The sequence below is a fragment of the Corapipo altera genome, unplaced genomic scaffold, assembly GCF_003945725.1.
Source record: "Corapipo altera isolate COAL_440 unplaced genomic scaffold, ASM394572v1 150, whole genome shotgun sequence".
Taxonomy (NCBI): Eukaryota; Metazoa; Chordata; class Aves; order Passeriformes; family Pipridae; genus Corapipo; species Corapipo altera.
The window spans coordinates 2499890-2521194 of record NW_020884941.1 but is presented as its reverse complement, the minus strand read 5'-3'; the positions used below and the strand labels follow the sequence as shown (position 1 = coordinate 2521194).

The 21305-nt window shown below is 47.1% G+C and overlaps 2 protein-coding genes across 3 annotated transcripts in view; one reads left to right on the top strand and one right to left on the bottom strand.

The window, feature by feature from the left end:
* CUNH12orf43 (chromosome unknown C12orf43 homolog) overlaps positions 1-21305 on the top strand; it is a 32568-nt gene that overhangs the window by 3936 nt on the left and 7327 nt on the right. The window contains exons 2-8 of one of the 2 annotated variants that reach the window (XM_027661513.1): positions 620-668; positions 1087-1185; positions 1806-1879; positions 2196-2286; positions 2673-3407; positions 9872-10028; positions 16573-16749. In XM_027661513.1, the coding sequence (XP_027517314.1) occupies positions 620-668; positions 1087-1185; positions 1806-1879; positions 2196-2286; positions 2673-3024 (665 nt within the window). In that variant the 3' untranslated portion in view covers positions 3025-3407; positions 9872-10028; positions 16573-16749. Of the gene's footprint in view, positions 1-619; positions 669-1086; positions 1186-1805; positions 1880-2195; positions 2287-2672; positions 3408-9871; positions 10029-16572; positions 16750-17711; positions 19122-21305 lie in introns of those variants that run through there. The other variant, XR_003530645.1, reaches the window with a different exon arrangement.
* Positions 3919-21019, bottom strand: HNF1A (HNF1 homeobox A). The gene is made up of 10 exons (XM_027661512.1): positions 20337-21019; positions 13274-13473; positions 12219-12405; positions 11683-11921; positions 10753-10910; positions 8827-9028; positions 7401-7592; positions 7003-7124; positions 6573-6714; positions 3919-6002 (listed from the first exon to the last, which is right to left on the bottom strand). Exons 1-10 carry the CDS (start codon positions 20669-20671, stop codon positions 5875-5877), a joined length of 1905 nt encoding a protein of 634 aa, XP_027517313.1. The 5' UTR covers positions 20672-21019; the 3' UTR covers positions 3919-5874.

The window sequence follows — 21305 nt, the reverse complement described above, 5'->3', positions numbered from 1 at the left end:
GGACTACAGCTCCCGGCATGCCCCGCTGTTGGACTACAGCTCCCGGCGTGCCGCGCGCCTGCAACATGGCGGCGCCCAGGGGCGGCTCGGGCCCGGACACCGACACCGGCAGCAGCTCGGACTCGGACGGCGGCGGCGAGGCCGCGGCGCGGTTCCGGGAGGCCGCCTGGGACTGTGCGGCGCAAGCGGCGGCGGCTGCACCTCAGGCGGAGCCGCGCGGCGGTGAGGGGCCGAGAACAGCCGCGCTCTGCTCTCCGCGTGTTCTGCTCTGCCCTTCCTCCCCTCTCTCTTTTCCCTCTCCTCTCCTCTCCGGGTCCCTCCGCAGCTCCTCCTGCCCCGGGGGCTCCTCTGTGCCGCGATGCCAGTGTGAGAGCCGGGCGGGGCCCTGCCCAGGTCATGCCCGGCCTCCAGCCCGGCCTAGAGCCCCTTCCCGGCAGGACTGGCCGGAGCAAAGTTTCCTTTTCCCCTCATAACTGTTTCCCCCCCCCAAAGGTGGGCGAGAGTTGTCTTTCGGGCACGATTCTTTATGTTTTAACATGTGGCTGAAGGGGGTTAAAGAAGTCGTTAAAGAGGTCCTGGAGCAGGTCTTTTAAACGTGCTTTTGCTTCTTCCTTTTCAGGTGGCTTTAGGAAGGACCGGTTACAGCCCAAAGATCAGCCAAGCCTGAGGTATTTTTTCTCCTGGCTTCAGACTTTCATGTTTCACTGAAGAAAAAATTAATATATTTTGTATTTGGGCTGTTTACAGTTAATACCTTGTGATAATTCTCACTGGAAGGGCCTGCTCTGTTTTGGAAATTAGCCCAACCATAATCTGAAATTATGGTTAAATCTGAGAAAAATAGTAAGTTTTTTTATAAGTACATTTGTGATTCCTCTACCAGCAGGGAAATATGGAAGTTGAAAAGTTACTACTGCTGTCATTTACAGCCTTAGTTCCACTGTCAGAAACTGCCCAACTCTGTAAGTGTCCTGAGAAGGAATTAGTGCAATTACATATATTACAGTCTCTTGTCTCCTGTTTGGGTGAGGGCACCAGGTGTTTCTGGCCTTGAAAGAGAATAATCCTTGTTCTTGTTCTAAACGGGCGGGAGGTGAACGGCTGCCAGGAGGGTGACAACGAGCTCCACACAACTGCAGAGTTCAGAGCACACGTGGCCAAGAAACTGGGAGCAATGCTGGACAGGTATGGGCAGGCAAGGCTGAAAAGGTTTGTTCTGTGGATCAGCTACACTGATGCTTTCTGTGTGCTAAACCCAGGAAGTTCAACATCATCTTGTCTCCTTCATTCCTGTATTTAGTGCAAGCTTCCAATGTTCCCTGATCTAACCTTGCTGATGTGCTGTGCCCCTCTGGTAAAGATCCTGTGCAGCACTGCCTGTGACCATTTGCCTCTGTGGTGAATGTGCTGTGGGGACGGAAAAATGTCAAATTTGGGTGCCTTAGCACTTTGGTCATTTAAAGGGTGGCATGGGAATCTTCCATTTGTTCTTACAGTCTAAAGCAGTGCCCGATTCAGGGTTGTGCTGGCAGTGTGCCTCTGACTGGGCTGTTCAGTGTGTAAATATGGCCCTGGAGAACTAGAATTCCTGGTGTTTAGAGCTGGCTTTAGAAAGGCTGCCTTTAAATCATTCCTGTGGCATGTGTTGCTGAGGGGAGAAGGCCTGGTCTGCCCTGAAAGCAGGGACCTGAGGCAGCCTCACTGGCAAAAAAGTGTAACATCTCCCTCTAGTCTTGTTTCCTAGAAATATCCAACTTGAGCTGGGTTTGCACAAACCTAAGTTCTGACTGGAGTTTTCTGTTTAGTTTCATCACTGTTTTGAAGGACTCGTCAGGACCTTCTCAGACCTCTGTGCCACAGTCTGACTCTGCAGATGATGGTGAGTTCCAGTCTCAGCCATTGTGACTGTGTTGGTTAAGTGATGACAAGTGGGATGGAACCTGTCCATCACCAACTAATTAGTTGTACACCCAACTAATAAACATTTGCAATAAAAGGTTTTTCTTAGTGCCTGTGAGGGCTGTTGCTTTGCAGCCGTGACCTTTGTGCCCCAAGTCCTCCCACACAGTCCCAAATAATTGCTGTCAAGCTCTGTAGCAATACAGTAACAGTAGTGAGGCTTCCAGGGAGATGGCTGTTGATTGGTTTCACCTCTGTTTTATATCATGCCTAAAATTCCCCTTCCCATACCTCAGGTTTTCGCCTCTTCTCCTCCTCTGTCCCTGGAGACTGTGGGAAACCAGAGCCTTGCCCTGCAGCAAGGAGGAGGCGCCCAGTGAGCTCCAGGTGAGGTGTTGGCAGCTGCTTTGCTCCTCAAGGACTGTTGCATCCCACATTTCAAAGGCAGCTGGAAATCCCACGAGGGAACAGGAGGCTGAAAAGCTGGAGAAGTGTGTATTCATGACTGACATTGGACTAGACCAGAATTTTGTTTCTTATTTTAGTGCTGGGGGAACTAGAAATGCTTGTGGGAGATTTTCTTTCCCCTCCTTGTGTGCGTAAAGAGCATCCTGACCTTCCATCTGGTTAAATGCAAACTGTAGGTGTGGAAGTCCCAGAGCCACTGGGTGTTTATCATGTGTTCTCATCTCAGATTACTCTGCTGGCCGAGTTTTGGGTGAATTGAAGGCAAAAGTGTAACAGAACCTCCTTCCCTCTTGTTCCCTTCCCAGCGACACGGACAGTGACCAGGAATGGCAAAGGTTCCAGGAGGCTGCTGTGTCAGCTGCAGATATTCTGAAGCAAAGTGCTTTTCCTGCACTGTCCCAGGATTCCAGCCAGGATCAGAGTCAGGGTTGTGTAGAGCACAACCAGAAAAAGAAGAAGAAGAAGAAGAAAATTAAGGGAGAGAAAAACATTCAAGAGAAAAGAATAGACCCAGTAGAGTGTGACCAGATCTGCAAAGATTTGCCTCGGCTGGTGTCTGCAAATGGACAGCAGGAGAGACAGAACAGCAATCATGGAGACAACTCAGTGCTACCAGGAGCTGTGAAGAAGAAAAGGAAGAAGAAAAAATTAGAATGATGGTTTTATTCTGCAAACAGCAGGCGGTTGTGATGGATGAAGGAAATGAAAGAAAACTTAACAACAAGAGTTGCTGCAGAGGAGAGAAAATTAATTGGCAGAGCTTCTGTTCTAAAAGCTCAGTGACCTGAGAGACTAATTAAGTGCCTTCCTGTGCTGTTGGCACCCCTGTGGAAGGGAACATTGTTCTCCTCACATGGCAGTTGTCTGTGCTGCTGCCTGTGCAGGCCAACCCTAAAAGGACGAAATCCTGTGCCAGACTTGTTTGACAGAGGGGTGTAATCACAGCTGCATCCCTCCTGCTCTGTCTTCTCATCATGAAACCAAATCTGGTGTCCTGGAGAAAGTACATGATGAATTGAATTTGGTTTACATGGCAACAGGTGATCAACTCCCTTTTCTCTTTGCCTCTTGTAGGCGCCTACTAAGAATAACTCCAGCCCGTGGGAGACTCATTTACCAAAAGCACCCTTTCAGATACCGGGGCCCCCCTAATTTTTTTTCCTGTGATCATCATAACAATCTGTTGTTGAAACCTGCAGTGTTACTAATCTCTCTGCAGTTTGCAGCTCTCCAGGGCCCCAGCACATAAACAGTTTGCAGTGAGCTGATTTCAGGGTTGGTATAAATGGGTCCTGCTGTTCAGTTGTGTCCACTGACATTTTGTTTCATGTACAGTTTTTTACGGCATCTGTTGTTATTAAATTCTGTTACGCTGTTGGGCTTATTTAATTTGGTAGATTTTGTACAACAGTGGCTTTCTTGCTGTATTTGGATTCTCCCCAGCAGAGAGAGAGATGGCTGAGGGTGGCTCTTTAGTTGCTATGAAATTGCTACAGGAAGGACTTAAGACTAATTTAAAAATTACCATGTTTCAGTCCTTGACTGGGTTGATTATGACTTTTGTCTCTGAAATACTGTGAGGTTTGGTGGTTTTTGGTATGACTCTTAGTCTGTTTATGCTTCAGTTCCCGTCTTTCAGGAAATTACCTGTTACTAATAAATATTCTTCTTCTCTTTTAAGATTGTTGGGTTTCAGTAGATCCAACTTATTTGCCCTAATCAGGAGGCCAGAAAGCCAGATTACAGGAACCAAAAGAGTGAACTGTTGCTCTTTGAGCATGGGAAACCTGCTGTAAGATCCTTGCTGGTTTTCAGTCAAGAAAACACAGTTGGCATCCAAAAATGGAAAAGCTAAGTAGAAAATTGGCTTGTAATCTAACTGAATGTGTCAGCACAAGTTACTTGTCTTATGGAGCAGTTAAAACTGCAGTGCACTGCAGCTTGGGGCTGGGCTTTCAAATGCATAGTGGTCTAAACATTACCTTTTGATTTGATTTAAGATTATTTTTGTGCTAGTTGGAAGTTATGTATATATTTGCAATTGATGCACATGGGAAATTAGGAAACAATTCTAGGATAAAACTCCTCAGAGAATCTAGTGCCTGAAATTGTTGGTGGTGTCTAGAGGAAGCTCCTATCAATGAAACCTGTAATGGACATCTGCAATTTTGTAATTTCCAGGTATAACTGAAAAGTTCATTGTTGGCCTTTTCCTTTTTTAATTTTCTCTTTTATCTTAACCTTTTAAGAGTCTTGAGCATGTTCTAGTTTTTTATCCATTTCACAGTAGAAAGAGTAGCTCAGTTTCAGTCACAAAAACCTGTTAACTGGGGCTTTCTTCATGTCTGGCTAATGACATATCAGTGATGTGAATGTTGAGAGTAAATAGAGAGGGATAATTAGAAGAGGAATTATATGAGTAGGTCCTTGGGACTAAAAACCTACACTTAGTGCAGGCAAGACTCTTAGACCCCGGGGTGATTATTTGCATATCAAGAGCTACAGAATCGAGCCTACAGGGAAGCCAAGAATGAGCCACGTTCTGTAAAATGAATCCAAGCTGACATGTTTATAGAGAAAGATGAAGGAACCTCTACTCTCTGTGGAGCTTGAGAACCTCCCAGGTGTTGTGCAGGGACCAGTGGGGAATGCCATCCTCCAGATCATTCAGCAAGTCACATGAGATAAGAATCCACAGGGTTAATGCAGAGAGCTGGAATCTCCTTGCTGCTGTTAAACTTTAATTTCTGCATTTAAAACAAAGCAGAGCTATATCAAAAATAACCAAGCCATTTCCACTGGGATAGCATGATTTTAGAGCAGGTCATTTGTAACTGAGAATGTTTGGTACTTTGGTTGTTAATTAAGGATTTGTAGCTTGTAGTCAGTGATCCCACGCTGATGGGTTTGTGCCAAGCCATTCCCAAATGTGTTTCTTGGTGATTTTCTTTGCAAAGTCAGGAACCAAGTTCTCTCTCTTGCCTCCAAGGTGCTGTTATTGTTATTATTGGTGCTCCTTCAGCACAGGAGGACAGTGTTTTAAAGATGGTGTCCCTTCTTTGGCAGCTCAGCTTTGCTCTTTCCTTCATGGCGTAGTCTGGTGTTGGCAGGTTTGTACAGGCCCAGCTTGATGAAAGCTGAGCTGAATGAAAGCCCCATCCAGGCCCTGGCACTGCTGCCATATTTCAGTCAGGTACCTGGCTTGGTGGGATTCCCTCTTGGGCAGCCACAAAAGGCTGTCTGGTCATTCTGTGGTGGCCTGTGGGGTTTGGGTTTGCTGTTTCTGGGGGGGGCAGTGGATTTTAGCAGTGCGAGCATCATCTTCCCGTGGCTTCTGTCTGGAGCCTGAGACATTTTCTCTCCTGGAGGCAGCTGAGCAGGGGTCTGTGTGAGGCAGTGGGGGCTGGCTCAGCGCAGCAGCCCTTCCTTCCCGTGGTGACAGAGGTGACAGTGATGGCAAACACGGTTGGAGTTGCACCTGAGTCACCCTGGGGGCAGCTGTGGTGATCACTGGGTGGAGGAGGCCATCTGTGTGGAGATGAAGGTCTCGATGACGTTGTGGGTGGATGGCAGAAGCTGGCTGTGGCTGTTGGTGGGGTCAGAGCTCTGGTACAGCACCAGGCTGCTGGAGGACACTGCCAAAGGCACAGGCACAAGGTCAGTACAGATTCCCACTGCAGGCCCCTTACCCTGTGTGTACACCCTCACATTTCCACCATGGCTGCACTCCCCTGGCACAGGGGCTTAATTCCTTTTGTCTGTCTGTTTTGTGTGCTGTTACACAGGTCCTGAAAACACTGAGGGCAGCAACCTTCAGAGAGTTCAGTTTGGAGGATTCTAGTTGATCTCCTAGTTCTCTTAGAACTGGGAAGATCCAGCTGGAGTCTCTTCATGAGGGACCCTTGGACTTTTCAGCCCTGAAAACTGCCCACAGGACTGGATACTCGTTGACACTGATTTTGCCAATATTTTTAAGGTTATTTTCCTCTCTAGTTTCTGAAGGAGCCCATTCCCACAGTCTGGCTTTACACAGGAAGTACTCTGGATTTTTTCCTTGTACCAGCTTTTTGACCCCTTCAGGACACTGGTATGACCCTCTTAGGGAATTGTGAGCCCCAGTTACCATTTCCTAATTGGATTTTGCAGTGTTGGGAAGAGAAACTGGGCAATATGTGGTTTGAGACAATAGTGGCTGCTGCTCTTACCCGCAGGGCTCGAGGAGAGACGTGGGCCTGGCTGAAGGTGCTGGATGGTGGTGTCCTGGTTCTGGAGGTGGATTGTTGGTGCCTGTGACACTGGTGTGTGCATCCCAGACTCGGTGTGAGTCTCTGAGTCAGGGGTGAATGCCTAGGGAAAAGAGAGTTAACAGTGTCTGGCTTCTTCATCCCTTCTAACAGGTGTGAGAGAAGAGTTGAGCAGGTGCTGTTTCTAAGGACAATTAAATCCTCCTTGATGATGCAGTGAGGAGCTTTCTCTAGTGCCTCCAGTACTGCAGCTGGCACCAGTGAGGAGATAAAAAAGATGGTCCTGCTGGGATGACACAGACACCACACACCCAAAACCTCTTTGACAAGCAAGGAGCTGCCTGCAGACTGGTGCAGTTCTAAGGTGGGGAACAAAGGCATGTGCTGTTACCTGTTTAGTTGGTGTCAGGTTGGTCAGGGCGCTGAGGTTGGCTGTGTCTGTTATCACCATGGTTTGTGGTAAGAGGCCTGTGTGTGTGTACTGGGCCACTTCAGACTTGGGGCCGTAGAGAGCTGTGCAGGAAAGAAAACAAGGTCATGTGGATGCTGGAGCTTTGCATGAGGCTGGTTTGGCTGAGTTGTTCTCCTCGTGCGAGGGGACCTGCTGTCTGTCTCTGAAAGGCTGGGAGTGGAGGCACAGAGAGATGAATGCAATAGAAAAATAATTTCATAATTGGAGCAACAATAGCAGAAGAGGAAACCAGAGTGCTGCAAGCCCAATTCCCAGCAAATGCCCTAGAACAGAGGCTTTATTTTTGTTTGCTTGAGCAAACGGGTTCATGCTCTTACCGTGAGGGTTCTGTATCTGGGCCATGGTAGCCATGAAGGGGCTCTGGTTGATGTGGCTCTGGACTTGCTGCATGAGGGGCTGCTGGTAGGATGGGTGCAGTTGCTGGGAGAACTGGACAGGCTGCAGGGTAGTGAGGCTGCTCCCCATGCTGTTTATCACAGGTACACTCTGGGGCTGGGTTGAGGCCAGGCCTGGAAAACAAGGACTGATGACAGGGACACTGTGGGAGGAGTGTGGCTGCTCTGCGGTGGGGGTGTCACACAGTCATTGTGGCAGCCCTGTTGTTGTAGGGCAATTGCAGATCCTGCTTTTCAGGAGTTTCATTAGTTATCTTGATGAAGAATAGATTTCATGCCTGTGAGAGGGAAGTAGCGATGTGCAAAATGTGCACTGCAGAACCCCACCTCTGGTTTCCAGTGCTTGTTCCTGTCTACATCCCCAGTGTAGCCCATTTTCCAGTTTAGGGATGACCTGACACAGGGGTCCCCTGGGAGGCCTTGCTCAGAAGTAAACTCAGAGCATCATTTCAGTGCCCAGTTAATTTTACTCTTTTTTTTTTTTTTTTTACGAAGCTCTTGGCACCAGAACTAGACTGTAGCTGTCCAGCCACATGGAGTGGAGTTTAACCTCTTTTTGCTAGGGCTGCCAAATTATGGAATTTGTGTCAGGTAGAAGGTTTCACAAATTACTGCCCTTTTCCCACAACTGTTCAAACCCTATTCCTGTAAATCAACAAGCCTCTCCAGCACTCCAGTTTTATCGTTTTTGTTTGCACAGAATTTGAATCCGTATCATAATCTGAGGTATAAAAGGAAATGGAAATTAATTCAGAGCTGTCACCATGGAACAAAATAAGGCCTCTTTCTTCCTGGGAAGAAAGTGTAAGAGGAGAGTATACATTTTATTTTCTGGTATCTAATGAGATGTACTTTGGCAGTAGACTAGTCTTGGAATGAAAAGAAATCTCATACAAGTCCAGAAAAGCTGTTAAAGTGAAAAACATAAAAAAATAGTAATTACTGTGGATTCCAAAGGCATATGCTGCTCTTTGCAGGAAGTGGAACAGTATGTTTTGTCTTTCAAGCACCATGAACATGCTTCAATTTTCATAGTTCTAAGGAAGTATTACATTTATATTTGGGAAGATGAAGAGCAGCAAACCAAAACATTGGCGTAGGAATAGACTGCAGAAGTCCCTTTACTCTTAAGACGTGGGTTTGTGTGTAACATAATTCTAACATGAGGAACATCTGTCCCTTAATCCCACTGGAACTTGCAAAGTACCGAGTGCTGCTGAAGATCCTTAGTGACAATTTCCTCTCGTGTGTCACTGCCAGCTTAGTGCCTTTGCCTCTGGAAGTGGGGCAGGTGGCTGTAGGAGTGACAGGCAGCTCTTTGTGTGACTCCTGGCAGGGTTTAACTCACCAATGACCAGGGTGGAGGCTCCGGTGTTGGTGAAGGCGGGTGCCAGGGACGGGGTCTCGCCCGCCCCGATGGCCATGACGCCCGGCAGGGATGCCATGATCAGGTTCTGGGTTTGCTGGCTCAGGGCATGTGGGCTCTGCTCCAGGCTGTGCAGGGCAGTCAGGGTGCTGACAGGGGGGAGGGTTCCTCCAGGAGCTGACACCTGTGGGAAAGGAGAACCCTAAACATGCCACCTGCAGCAGGCTGGGGAGTCCCAAGGCAGTGAGAAACATCCTCTCTTTCTTCCTGCCTGCTCTGACCCCTTGATAACTAGGAAGGCTTCACATTTGCTTGTCTGCAGTTTCCCTGTGCTCAATTAACTAGCACAAGTCAGCTGTTGACATACTGAGAGTAAACTGAGAGTTTAGTTCTTTCACATTTAAGAAATCATCAGGATTTTTCAAACAGGAATGAGAGTAGGCCCGGTGCATTCTTTTCAGAGAAAGAATATCTTTCACAGCTGAGGGTAGAAGGTGATGCTCAGAGAAATTAATAGGCTTGGGTACACAGTAGTTCTAGCTGCAGAGTTCAGCACAGAATGCAGGAGTTCCTCTTCTCTTGTTCACCTTTTCCCCCAAGAAATGCCTGTAATTTCCCTTTCTCCCTGCAAGTGTCTGTTAGTGGCCAGTGATTGAGATTTTAAAGGACTTGCTGAGAAGTCCCATTAGACTATTTTTGTCACACAGTGTATTTTTCAGGCTGTGTTACATGGCAGTTCCCTGCTGATAGAGAGGAGAAGTACCTGTTAGATAGAACAGGACTGTTCTGTGTTTGTGTGTCTTGCTGATTCAGTCTGTCTTTGAGAAATTTAATAACTTGACTGTTTTCTCAGCCTCTAAAATGAACCACATAGCCTGTGTCTATGCTCCAGAGGGGTTTTGAGTTTGCAAGGCCCTTTAGAGACCTGTAATCAAAGTACTGTGGAAGAGCAAAAAAAAGCATTCTAATAATTTGGCTGATAAAGAAAGTTCAATGCTTTATATTATACCTTTTTCTCTCCCCTCAGACAAAAAGCTGTAAGGAACCTTTAGTAAGAATAAACACCACAAGGTTAAACAGTGGGACAAACCACCTTGATATCAGTTTTAGAGGACAGACGTAGAAGATTTCCAGGACCTCATAAAAGACTTATTTTCTTCAGCAAGAGACCAGAAAGCAGCAAAGTGAGTGACTGATGAGATTTAAATCATACTCATTTTTAGTGACCTTAACTTTGCCTCAGGCCAACTTGCACTAATGCAAACTTATGCCAACTGTTTCTCTGTAAGCAAGGGAACATGTGCAATCTGAAATGATCAGTCATGTAGTTCTAGTGCTTCACTGCTAATTATGTGAGAAAAGGTGTAATCAGACCTCAAAAGGAAATTGTCTTTGAGAAGGTGGATTGCTGCAATCTACATATCCAATGCTGTCTGCATACAGGCTGTTGGGCTTAATTTTCACAGGTAAGGTAGATGTAGGTGTGGTTCTGTGTTCTGTTAATCCAACTGGTCTGATCAACTATCTTGAGATGAGTTCAGATGAGAGTTGGAGATGAGATGAGAATCTCACTGTGGAAAGGAGGAGAGAACAGGGTTTTCTGGGAAGAAGGAAACCATGTCATACCTTGAGTGCTGTGTTTTCAGAATAGGCTGTTTTGATTGCTCATAAAGAAATGGCTTCTTGCTTTCGTGCTCTAATTCCTGCCCTCACTGCAGTTTAGAGGGCACTTGTGTCTCAGGACTGTTGATCTTATGTGGTCAGTGCAAAGTGACTTTGTAGTATCTCTACAAAAAGGTGAGTTTAAGAACATCCTGGGAAAAACTACTTCTGAATAGTTCACATTGTGACCACAGTCAGCAGAGCTGATGTCCTCCAGTCAGCAGAACTGAAGAATCCATCACTTACCAGCTTAGTGTCTGTGCTCAGTAGGTTCTGGCTGGGCTCCAGTCCCGGGGGAGAAACCTGGTGCAGGATGGTTTGGGTGGTCACCATGGAGCTGTTCCCGTGGGGGTTGCTGCTGGAGGACTCTGCCTCACTGACTGGCTGCTGGTTGTACCTCACTCCTGCATCACAACAGGAGGGAAACTGGTTGTCAAAAATGAGAAACTGAGAAACTTTGGCAGGTGCTAAATTGAGTTTCCTTTGTAGGCACTTGCCTCCAGATGTTTGGGCAGGGACTTAATGGGTAGTAGGGGAACCAGAAGAACAGGACTTCTCACACCCTGCCCTGGCACCTCTGTAACTTGGTGCAGCTGCTTCCTCAAATACTGACTGGCTGTGAGTGCTGCAGGGAGCAACCAGGGTTCACTGGAAACCACCCTGCTGGATGTGGTTGTAAAGAGGAGAGTCGTGGTGAGATCATCTCTTCCCAGAGCAAGAGCAACTCCCAGCTCTGGCCTGTGAAGCTGAAAAAGCTCTGCTCTTTTTGGATGGAGAATGACCTTTCCTGATCCTAAAAAATTTGATGGGGCTGGTATTGGAAGGAGAAAGGGGCACACAAGTGAAAGGATATGGAGCTGACTTCTGACAGCAGGCAGGGATGTCTCCTCCAAAGGGGATTCCTGCCTGCCAGCTGGGAGGAAGAGCAGGATGTCACAGTGAGTGACAGCTTTGGCTGTGAGCTTTGTTACTGAACTTTGTCACCCTTGCCATTCTAGCCACTCTCCTCACTCACAGACATGGGCTCTTTGCCACCTGTGCTCTTCCCTTGTAGCAGGTCTGCTTTTTCTGTCTGTAGATTCACCTCCTAAAGGGGTGGATGTGGGAGACAGTTTTGGTGACTGACTTTGGGGAGGTTCACCCCCTCTTTCAGATCTCCCTCTGGTTGCTTCTTACCGTGAACTTTGGTGGGTGAGAGAGCAGCTGGTGGCTGGAGGGAAGAGGAGTTGTGAGGAGTGAGGGGGGGGCCAGAGGTGGGTTGGGGTCCACTGAAGGTGTCCATGGCCAACTTGTGCCGGAAAGCCTCCTCCTTCCTGCGGTTGGCAAACCAGTTGTAAACTCTGACCTCTGTCACCAGGTTCGAGCCCAGTCCCTGGGCCTGAGATGGGGAAACACCCCTCTGGATACACTCTGCCCTGTTGGGGGAAAGCACAAGGACAGCCTTGCTGAGCTGGGCTTAGCTGGAGACACAGAGTAAGTGCACAGCCCCAAAGGGACTGGAGTCTGGCACACTGTGCTGTGTGATCCTGATACAGCAAGACAGGATACGTTCCTTGTCCTCTGTGCACAGGGAATGCTCAGCTGTGGCATTTCACTCCAAGGTGGCTGGTGTCAGTGGTGATACCCACTGCTGTGCCCTTGCCCAGCCTCTCACCAGGACACAGAGGGACCCTGCTGTGCCTCCTTCCTCAAAGCCACACAACCACCCTTACCTGTTGCACTCTTCCACCAGGGCCTCCCTCTCCTCTTTGCTGGGGTTTTTCTGCCTTTCGTAGGCTTGGAACAGGATCTGTTGGGAGGCAGGACCCCACTTGAAACGGTTTCTTCTTCCCTTCTTGGTGGGCAGGTCATCTCCCATGGGCTCCTCTGTCAGGATACCCTGGCCAGCGTGTGTAAATTCTGCAGGCACAGAAGGGCAAGGGTGTTGGCTTTTTGGAAGCATTTCCAATAGTTCTGTCTATTTGGGTGCCTAGCAGGCCCAATGCAGCTTACCCTTGGAGAATATCTTGTACAAGACAGAGGTTGAATCTAAATAAAGTGGAAATAAAGTGCCATAATTTGCTAAAACTGATGTTTCTAGCAGGACCATCTTTACCTGATGGTTCTCTCACGTGCATTGCATCTCTGCTCCCATCTTGGAGTAGTGAAAGCAAATGCAGCTGAGTTTAGAGAAGGCATAGAATCATAGAATGATTTAGGTTGGAAAAGAGCTTTAGGATCATTGAGCCCAATCATTAACCCAGCACTGCCAAATCCACCACTTAGCCAAGGCCCCAAGTGCCACATCTGCATGTCTTCTAAATCTCTCCAGGGATGGTGACTCTACCACTTCCCTGGGCAGCCTGTGCCAGTGCTTAATGATCCTTTTGGTGAAGAATTTTTTCCTAATATCCCATCTGAACCTCCCCTGGTGCAACTTGAGGCTGTTTCCTCTTGGGCAGGAATTCTGTTTCTGTCATCTGCCCACTACCCTGCTTTAGTCTGAGGATGGATGTAGAACTCTGACTGCAAACAGGGAGCATTAGATGGCTGCTCCTTGGCCTGCCAGAGGGGGAGGTGGGTCACTGCTGTATGAGGGGAGTGATTTCCCATGTCCTGTTTCATTCACCTCACCGCTGAATACTGACCTAGACTTCTCTAAGCTACCTGCTGCAAGTGGCTTTTGCTTCCATTTTTCCTTGAAAAGAACAGGGAGTTAGGGTGATCCAGGGAGAGCAGAGGCCTTTATGAGGTGGAGAGAGGAGAACAGTGTGGGTGCCGTACTTACGCTGGGCCACCTCCCGCTGCTTCCGGACGTACCAGGTGTACAGGGCTGCCCGTTTTTGGGTCTTCATGGGAGTGCCCTTGTTGAGGTGTTGTGAGAGGTGGGACTGGTTCAGACCAGTCGTGTCCACCACCTCACGCTGAGGGATGTTGTGCTGCTGGAGGTAGGATTTCACCATCTTTGCTACTCGCCAGGGATCCTCTCTGCAAGGAGCAGAAAACACTTCTCAGGGGAGAGAGATCAAACACCTGCTCTCAGCAGACCTGGATTCCAAGGAAGTGCACTGGTACCTCCTGAGGGGCACCTTGCCTGTCATCACCAGCACGTTTGGTGAGGCCAGAGTGTTCACTGGCTGCAGGAGGGAAAGCTCAGTTCCTCAGTGGGGTGCCTCGTTCAGTTTGAACTCTGCATTCAGGGTAAGAACTGCAGGGCACTGGAAATAAAGTGCAGAAGATGTAGCACTGGCTTCCTTTGAACTGCTCTTTGTAGGTACTTTGATCTCCCCTTAGGAGGAGGCTCTCCAGTTACCAAGGGATTTTCCCAGTACATGGCCACTATCTTTGCTGTCTGGGCTCATTTTCATGCACAGTTTTGGGCTGTTCTCTCTAGGCAATTGTCATCTGTGATGATAGAAAGTGCTGGCCAGTGATGTGAGCAAGGAATGGACCTTTCTGCTGGCAAGTACTGTGGATTTAAAGCACTTTTTCTGCTAATGGTACGAGGAGGGAAGTGATGTTGCATTTCAGTATGCACATAGATGTTCTGTGACTACGGATCTCTTTTCAGAGGCAACCTTTCTCTTCCCTTTCCCTACATAACTTCTCTTCTTTATCCCCCTCTCTTTAAGGCATAGATGCTTGGGGTGGATGTACTAAATCTTCTAAGACAGATTGATTGTGATATTAGGCTGAACCCAGCTCATGCCCTCGTTCTGGTCCAGGTTGGGTTGCTTTGCAATAATTCAGGAAAGGGAAGCGGGCTGTTATTATCCTGTGATGTGACAGCTCTGTATGCATATGTATGTGACAAGTCATCCAGGATTATGTTCTTACACATCTGCTATGTGTTATTCAAACACGGTGATTCACACCTAGAGCCACTTGGAGCTTCTAAATGCAGTAAAGAACAACAGGCAAACCACCAATTCCTCCTATTACCACGCTCCTTTGGAGTAACAGCTGAGGGAATAGACCTGCTTTAGACCTGCACACAAAACTTGAGAAGCTAACCTGATTTGGGATTTTACAGTTAATGTGAATCTCTGGGTTTCATGATCTCCAGTTAGAACATCTGTGGAGGTTCCTAAGGAAAACAGAGAAAACAGGACTGTGACTTCGTTGTGTGTATTGATTTCACCAGAGCTGAAAGTCACAGTAACGATAAAGATGTGAAAGCAGGCAGTGTGAGTCCAAACAGTGCAGGAGCCTCCCTGCAGAAAAGCCCCTGGCTCACTTCAACAGGAGCATCTTTCTGTGCCTTCTGTGTGAAAGGTCTGGAGGAACTGGTTTGCTTGCTGTGGAAAGACAGTGGTGTCACATTCAACACCAGCATCAAAGGAGCAGTGGGGAGAAAAAAGGTACCTGGGATCGTGCAGAAACTGTCACAAGAACACACGTCTGAGCAACAGGCACCAACTGTGCTGCTCATTGCTCTGTTGACTCAGGAGGTTGCCGGAGGCTGCAAAGTGATAAGGAGGACAAAGTCCACACCTGTTCTCTCAGTACAAACAGCCTTATCTGTTCTCCTGCAGCCTCCCAATGGCTGATAGTCCAAGGAGCAGCTCCACAGCAGTTAAAGTATGACAGAAACAGTGCCAGCTACAGCTTTCTGAAGAACCTGCTTAAAATAGAACATTTGTTTCTCTTTTACAATGGGACACTTGCCATAGAGGCTTCTGTTTTTCCTCTTCTTCCCTTAACCATCTTTGTCTTTCAAAAGCTTCACATTTGGCTGAAGTTATGAAAGCTTTTCTTTCCTCAGTGTGTTTTCTTTTTCACTTCTGCTGCCTAAATCAATCTCCTCCCCCTGTGATAGTCTAGCCAGCACCTGCCCCCTGCACTCCTTGTATAAGTCCCTATATAGAGGAGAAAAGACTGACTGGGAACCTGGTCTCTTAGATTTGAGTTCTGGCTTGGATGGGAAGAGGAAAGACTGTGTTTCCACTGATGGAAGCCTCTGTTACATGTTGGTTCCTTTCTGCATCCCAATCAAGAGACACTTTTGTCTCCCCTGTTGAGATCCTCACTTCTCTGTGGTAGGAATAAAGCAGGAAGCGTCTGTGAGTCTCTTCTCTCAGTGGTTAAACCCCTATGGTTTTTGTCTACTTTTGGACAAAGCAGGGAGCTTTGTGAGGCAAAGCAGTGCAGGGAATCTTAGAACAGTGTGATTTCCTGGGACAGTTGTATGAAATCCTGGCTACTCTGTATGTTGTCAAAGCACAGTCTGTGATGTCAGTGCAGCAATCCTTCAGGCCAAGGCTACACGGTCTGGTCAGCTGAACCCTCTTGTGAACCATTGCCCAAATACACAGTTCCACCTGCAGAGCCTCCACCATTGGCTAAGACATCATAAGTTGAAACCTTTGCTCTTTCACTGGCCATAAGATTGTCATGGACTGTCAGAGGGGAAGATTTCACTCTAAACCTGGTTCTCCTGCTTGTAGTTACACTAAACTCTCAATTGCTTCAGTGAGTCAGAACTGCAGAAATGAGTCTACCTTACTTAAGTTCTCCTTCCCTATCTCCAAGCCTGTTTTCTCCCTTTTAGCTTCCCTTTCTCCTCAGATGCAGAGTCTCCCCATTTATGTCTTGTTCTCCAGGGTCTAATCTCTGTCTCCAAATTCTTCTCACCCAGTTACTTTTGACTTCTCCTGAGGTCTTGCTCTCCTGCTCTCAGTTGCTTGTTGCCATCTGAGCACAGCCCCTCTCCGTGACTCATCCCCACCACAGGGGCCTGGGTCCTCTCTCCATGTCAGCTTCCCATTTTCTTACTTCTGAGGTCACTTTTTAAGGGCGTTTTCACCTCCCTTTTGTTACCTGAACAATAAGTAACCCAGGTAGTTAGTTATAAACTCAAAGGGAACAAGAGGCTGGTTGATAATTTATAGCAACATCTCAAATTTAAATGGAAAGTAAATATCAAGTTGTTAGCATTAAAGAAAACCCATTCCAGAGAGCTGGAGATGTAACATTCAGGGGACCTTCTCCCTCCTTCGCTCTTCCTGAATTTTTCTTTCTCCTTTGTTCCTTTCTTTCCCTTCCTTTTCCTCATTCTCTCTGTCTCTCCTTCTTTCCTGTTCTCAGATTCTCAGGTGAGAGAAGCCTTCATTTCCCCGAGGTGGGTTCTGAATTGCTGCCTTGGACCAGACCCTGCTCAGACAGAGGTTCAGAGCTGTGAAGTGCTCAGGACCATCCTCTGGGCCTTTCCTCAGGAGCTGCAAGCCCTGCACAGCCTGGAGCCGGGCTGGGCACAGAGGGAAGGTAAGACCATCCATCCCAGCAGTTCCTTTCTGTTGAACTTGGCCTGGTTTGCCTCATCTTCGTTTATATGTGGAAATGAAAGGGGTGTGGCAGCTTCATCTCCACATTCCCCAGCTAGAGCCACTCTAAGGTGGGGGGAAGAATGAACCTTTATCATTATATGTCTTTGTTTTCTTTTTTCCTCCTGGAAAACACACTTTTATCCCTGCCTCCAGGGGAAATCTGTAGCTTATCTCAATTTCTTTCTTTCCTAATGGAATTTCACCCCTTGCCCTACAGGTGGATTGTTGCTATTCCTCTCTCCATTTGCTTTACCTGCAGTTATATGATCTGTCCCTTCCCCCAAGGTAGCCTCTCTCTTGCCTTCTGCTCTGGGAATACCTGGGAGTTTCTCCACACAGCTCAAACTCCCTACTGAGTCATTTATTTCTTATCACAGATGCAATTAGTTTTCTGTGTGGATTGATACAAGAAGAATGTTTTTATTCAAACTGTAAATTTGCAGAAGATCAGTGAAACATAGGAAGGGACAAAATGAAAATATGTTAATTCACCTGTTAACATCTGAACTGCCTTTAACATGTTTTGTCTGTGGGGGCAAGATCTAATCAACACCCATAGGTGCACCCAGTGTACCAGGGTGTATCTTCTCTACATCCTGTTTTACTCAGCTTTGACTAGAGCTTTCCAAACTGTGCTCTCAACGTCAGTGGTCCTGTGAGGACATACTTAGTCTCTTGGTACTGTCATTTTTTCCCTTTCCAATTCCTGGAAAGCCTAACAATGGACACTTTCCCGATTCTACTTTATAAGCAATGGCTGAAGTTACCAGGAAGAATTTCTTGTATCAGCAATAGCTGCCACAAGTCAGTCTCTCTTAAAATCTGGCCTACAGTACTAGGCCAGGAATTAATAATGCCCAAAGAGGCTTCTGCCTAAAAGCAGAAGTGCCTCCATCAGTTTTTTGTATTTGAAATCCTTGTGTAGATGCTGAAATAGCTTTGAAAGCATTGACCTTTTATTGGGATTCCCTGGTCACGGAGATTCTTGCCTTCTTCTCTTTTATCTATTGATGGGACTAATTTCTATTATGGACTGTTCTGCCCTGCCTTAAGGTTCTTTAACACTACTTTAAGGACATTGCTTTTAGGCATCTTAAAACTAAAAAAAGTTTATTTATAAGTAACAATTTCTTAGATATGCTCACCCCCTGATACTGGTTCAGCTGCTTGAATGAGTTCTCAGACATGATGTCACTTTAATGAGAAATTTGAAACATACCAGTGCAGACTTCCTGCTGTTTTCATTTCACCTTGATTAATTTAGACCTGTTATATTCCTCCATAAGTATACTTGTAATTTTTTGCTAACACTGAGGCTTCTGGTGCCTTCATACTGCCCTTAACAGCAGAAGGGAATTGCTCTGTCCTGTGATGGGGGGAGTGATGACAGAGAACTCAGATGTTTCAGGGCAAAGCTTTTGGAATTAAGACCCAGTGTGAGGCTTAGGAGATCCCTGTCCTTGCTCAGTCCTCTGCATGCTGTCTCAGGGGTTTAGGTAGGTCCTAGAATTTGTCTGTACCTCGGTTCCCATTTTTGAAATGGGAATGCTGCTCAATGGACTGTCTGGAGGCAGCTGTGAGACTGTTCATCAGAAAGTATTAATAAATAATATCACGGGGTTGCAAGAGAGGTAAGACTTGTGGTGAGGCTGAAAGTAAGCACAGGACACACTGGCAGCAAGATCCTAGAAAGGCAGGGAGGATCAGAAGCCAGAACTGGTGCTGAAGTGAGGGTGGCAGGAAGGGATTCCCTCCACCCCTGTGTCTGTTCTCAGATCACAGCAGATGGCACTTCAGTCCTGCTGCACCCATTCCCTACAGGAAAAGGGACAAAGCCAGGGGGGCTTCTGCAGCTTCCATGGCTTCCTTTGTGGAGAGATACTTGATAAACCATCAGAAGTTAATGATCAAAAAGCTTATCAGGGTCTTTTCATCTATAAATTTATAAGACAAAAGAGAAATAATAAAGCCATTGGATAATTAGTAACTAGCCAGGGCCCGCCCGGTGCCACTGGGCTCAAACTACCCCAAGACCTGTACGCAGACTCAGGAAGATGAGAAGGAGACAAGGATGAAGGGAAGAAAAAGAGTGGGAGGCAGAGAGAGAATCAGCCAAGGAGACAACAAAATGGGAGGAACAGCAGCAGAGACAAAAGTGAGGAGAGAAGGGAAATAGGTAAAAAGGGTTTGAAAGAGATAAAGGGAACAGAGGAGACTAAAAGATGGGACAGAGCTGGAAGTGGGAAAGAAATGAGAGACATACTGGGCCAGAAAGAAGACTGAATTATTGGGAATGCTTTCCCCACCCAGGTAAGAGCTGATCCAGTGAATTTTCCTCTCTTGGGTACTGTGGAGTCATCAACTCCCAGTCTGCCAGGGAGGGTTTTTTAAGGTATTTACAGCAAATGCTACCTCTTGTCATGCTGTTTTTCTAGCTCTGGCCTTTCCTGGTGGGATTTGATGTTTTCTTATGCTGTTATGTTTTCTGTTGATTTCCTCTGCACGTGAAAGAGAGTGATCAGAAAGCCTGAGAAATTCTCTAGATGGATTTTCAGTGAAGATTTTAAGTGCAGGATGTTGCTGCATCTCTTTGTTTTCTATCACCTTGTCATTTCAAAATACCCCCAAAACAGGCAAGAATCTGCTGTGATAGTGGTGGGATGGACCTGATCCTTGCTTGGACAACCCTCTTGGGTCACCCATAGGAATTGTAATCTCAGTGAGAATCCCAAATGGGAAACCTGGAGAATATTTGAGTCTATTGTGAGGCTTATTGGTTCAGGGAACTTTTTCTGTCTTTTGATCTCAAAAATGCTTTTTGCAAAGGCAGATTTGTGTGGCAGTGAAAGCTGTAGTTGTTGCTGTGTATGTCCTTTGTAGCTGTGACAAGCAGTGGATGGTAGAAGCAGAGTGTTCTGTCCAGGTTTTAACCTTTGCATGTATTTAGTGTGTGTTCTTTTTACAAGAAAAATCCCCACTGAAGTCAGGGAACTTTGCACTCAGAACGAGTTCTCTTGCTTTGTCTTTGCCCAATAATCTACATCAAACCCCAGTGAAATTAAGAGTATTAATCTCCTTAAATACAGCAGGGAAACATTACAAATTCACCTTGCTGTACATCCTCAGGCAAATGTAGCACCAGCTCAGAGTGACTGAACTTTTTTTTTTCCTGATGACTGAAATTGTGAATCCTATTAAAAAAATTAAATTCTAAACCCTAACATTCAGTCAGAGAGATGCAGGTTTTACAGGCCTTGGACTATACTGGAGCCTGATGCTATAAGCACGTTGAATCAAGCTCCATGGCTTCCTTCATGCATTTAAGTGAGATGAAAGGAAAAATTTGAGCATTTATAAAGAATCTGGGGGTGTTAGGGGGCTGCTAGTCCTGCCATGGATGAAGGCTGTCTCTCTGCAGGTAGATCAACTTTGAATACTAGGGAACTGAGCAGAAGGGGAAAGGAGAAGAGATTTAGAGGGAGAGTGCAAGAAAGCAGCAAAGAGGAGCAGTAAATCTGTCCTTACTGTAATAGTCTTTCCACCACAGCCTTCTGGTGAGCAGCCTCCTCAGGGCTCAAGTTTTCCAGCTCCTTCATTATTGGAGGAGTAAATTCCTCCCCATCATCGGAGGTTTCATCTTCCGATAACCTGGACTCCCCGATGCCGTTGGGGAGGTTGGGGATGTCGGGACAGGGCTCCCCTTTCTCTGTCTGCAGGGCATTGATGGCGCGCTGACTTTCACTCTGGAGCCCGTAGGGTTCCACCTCGCTCAGCGCCTTGATCAGGGTCTCCTTGGTCAGCCCCGACTCCAGCAGTGCTCCCAGCAACTCCACTTGGAGATGGCTCAGCTTCGACACCATGGTCTTCAGCCTGGTGCCTCTTGGCTTTTGGGTTATCCTGCTTCCAGCTTCCCTACACCATGTTCCTGAGGTAACACGCCCGACTGTCAGGAGAGTGGGCACAGCGCAGCCTCCCGCCTTTGCGCCCCCCCAAAAAAAACAAAATACAAAATTGAGCCACTTCAGACCCCCCACGACTGTCCTGAGCCAGTGCTGATAAAGGGACCCTTGGCTATCTGTTTACATTGGAGCAATGTAAATTCTCCAAGGTTCATATTTATCTGTGTGCTTAGCAAGTTACTGAACTTTGGACTTCAGCACCCGCCGCAGCAGTTCACAAAGTGCAGAGGGAGAGAAAGCAGGGGGAGGGGGAAAGGTAGGGAAACAGGCGAGGAAAATGAAGGATAGGAGGTCTGCAGCATGGAAAAGTGAGCTATGGAAAGAAAACCAGGAAGATGGAGAGGCATGGCATTCTTCTGGCCCCAGTAGTTTTGGAGAAGGAAGAAGGTGGAGCGCCCAGAAGGAAGAGCCGCGTTGGGCTGCGCGTGGTTCAGGAGAAGGTGCTGCTGTTGGAATATCGCAGAGCCCGCTCGGAGCTCTGGCAGTGGTGAAGTTCAGCCAGTCTGAGCCCTTTGGGCTGAGAGAAAGCCACACT

What these genes read in the sequence shown, in the direction of transcription:
- HNF1A (XM_027661512.1), bottom strand. Translation starts at nt 20,671, where the DNA reads ATGGTGTCGAAGCTGAGCCATCTCCAAGTGGAGTTGCTGGGAGCACTG. An exon ending in CTCACCCACCAAAGTTCACG is followed by an intron (nt 10,911 to 11,682) that starts GTAAGAAGCAAC and finishes GTTGTGATGCAG; the next exon opens with GAGTGAGGTACAACCAGCAG. An exon ending in CCAGATACAGAACCCTCACG is followed by an intron (nt 7,125 to 7,400) that starts GTAAGAGCATGA and finishes TTTCCTGCACAG; the next exon opens with CTCTCTACGGCCCCAAGTCT.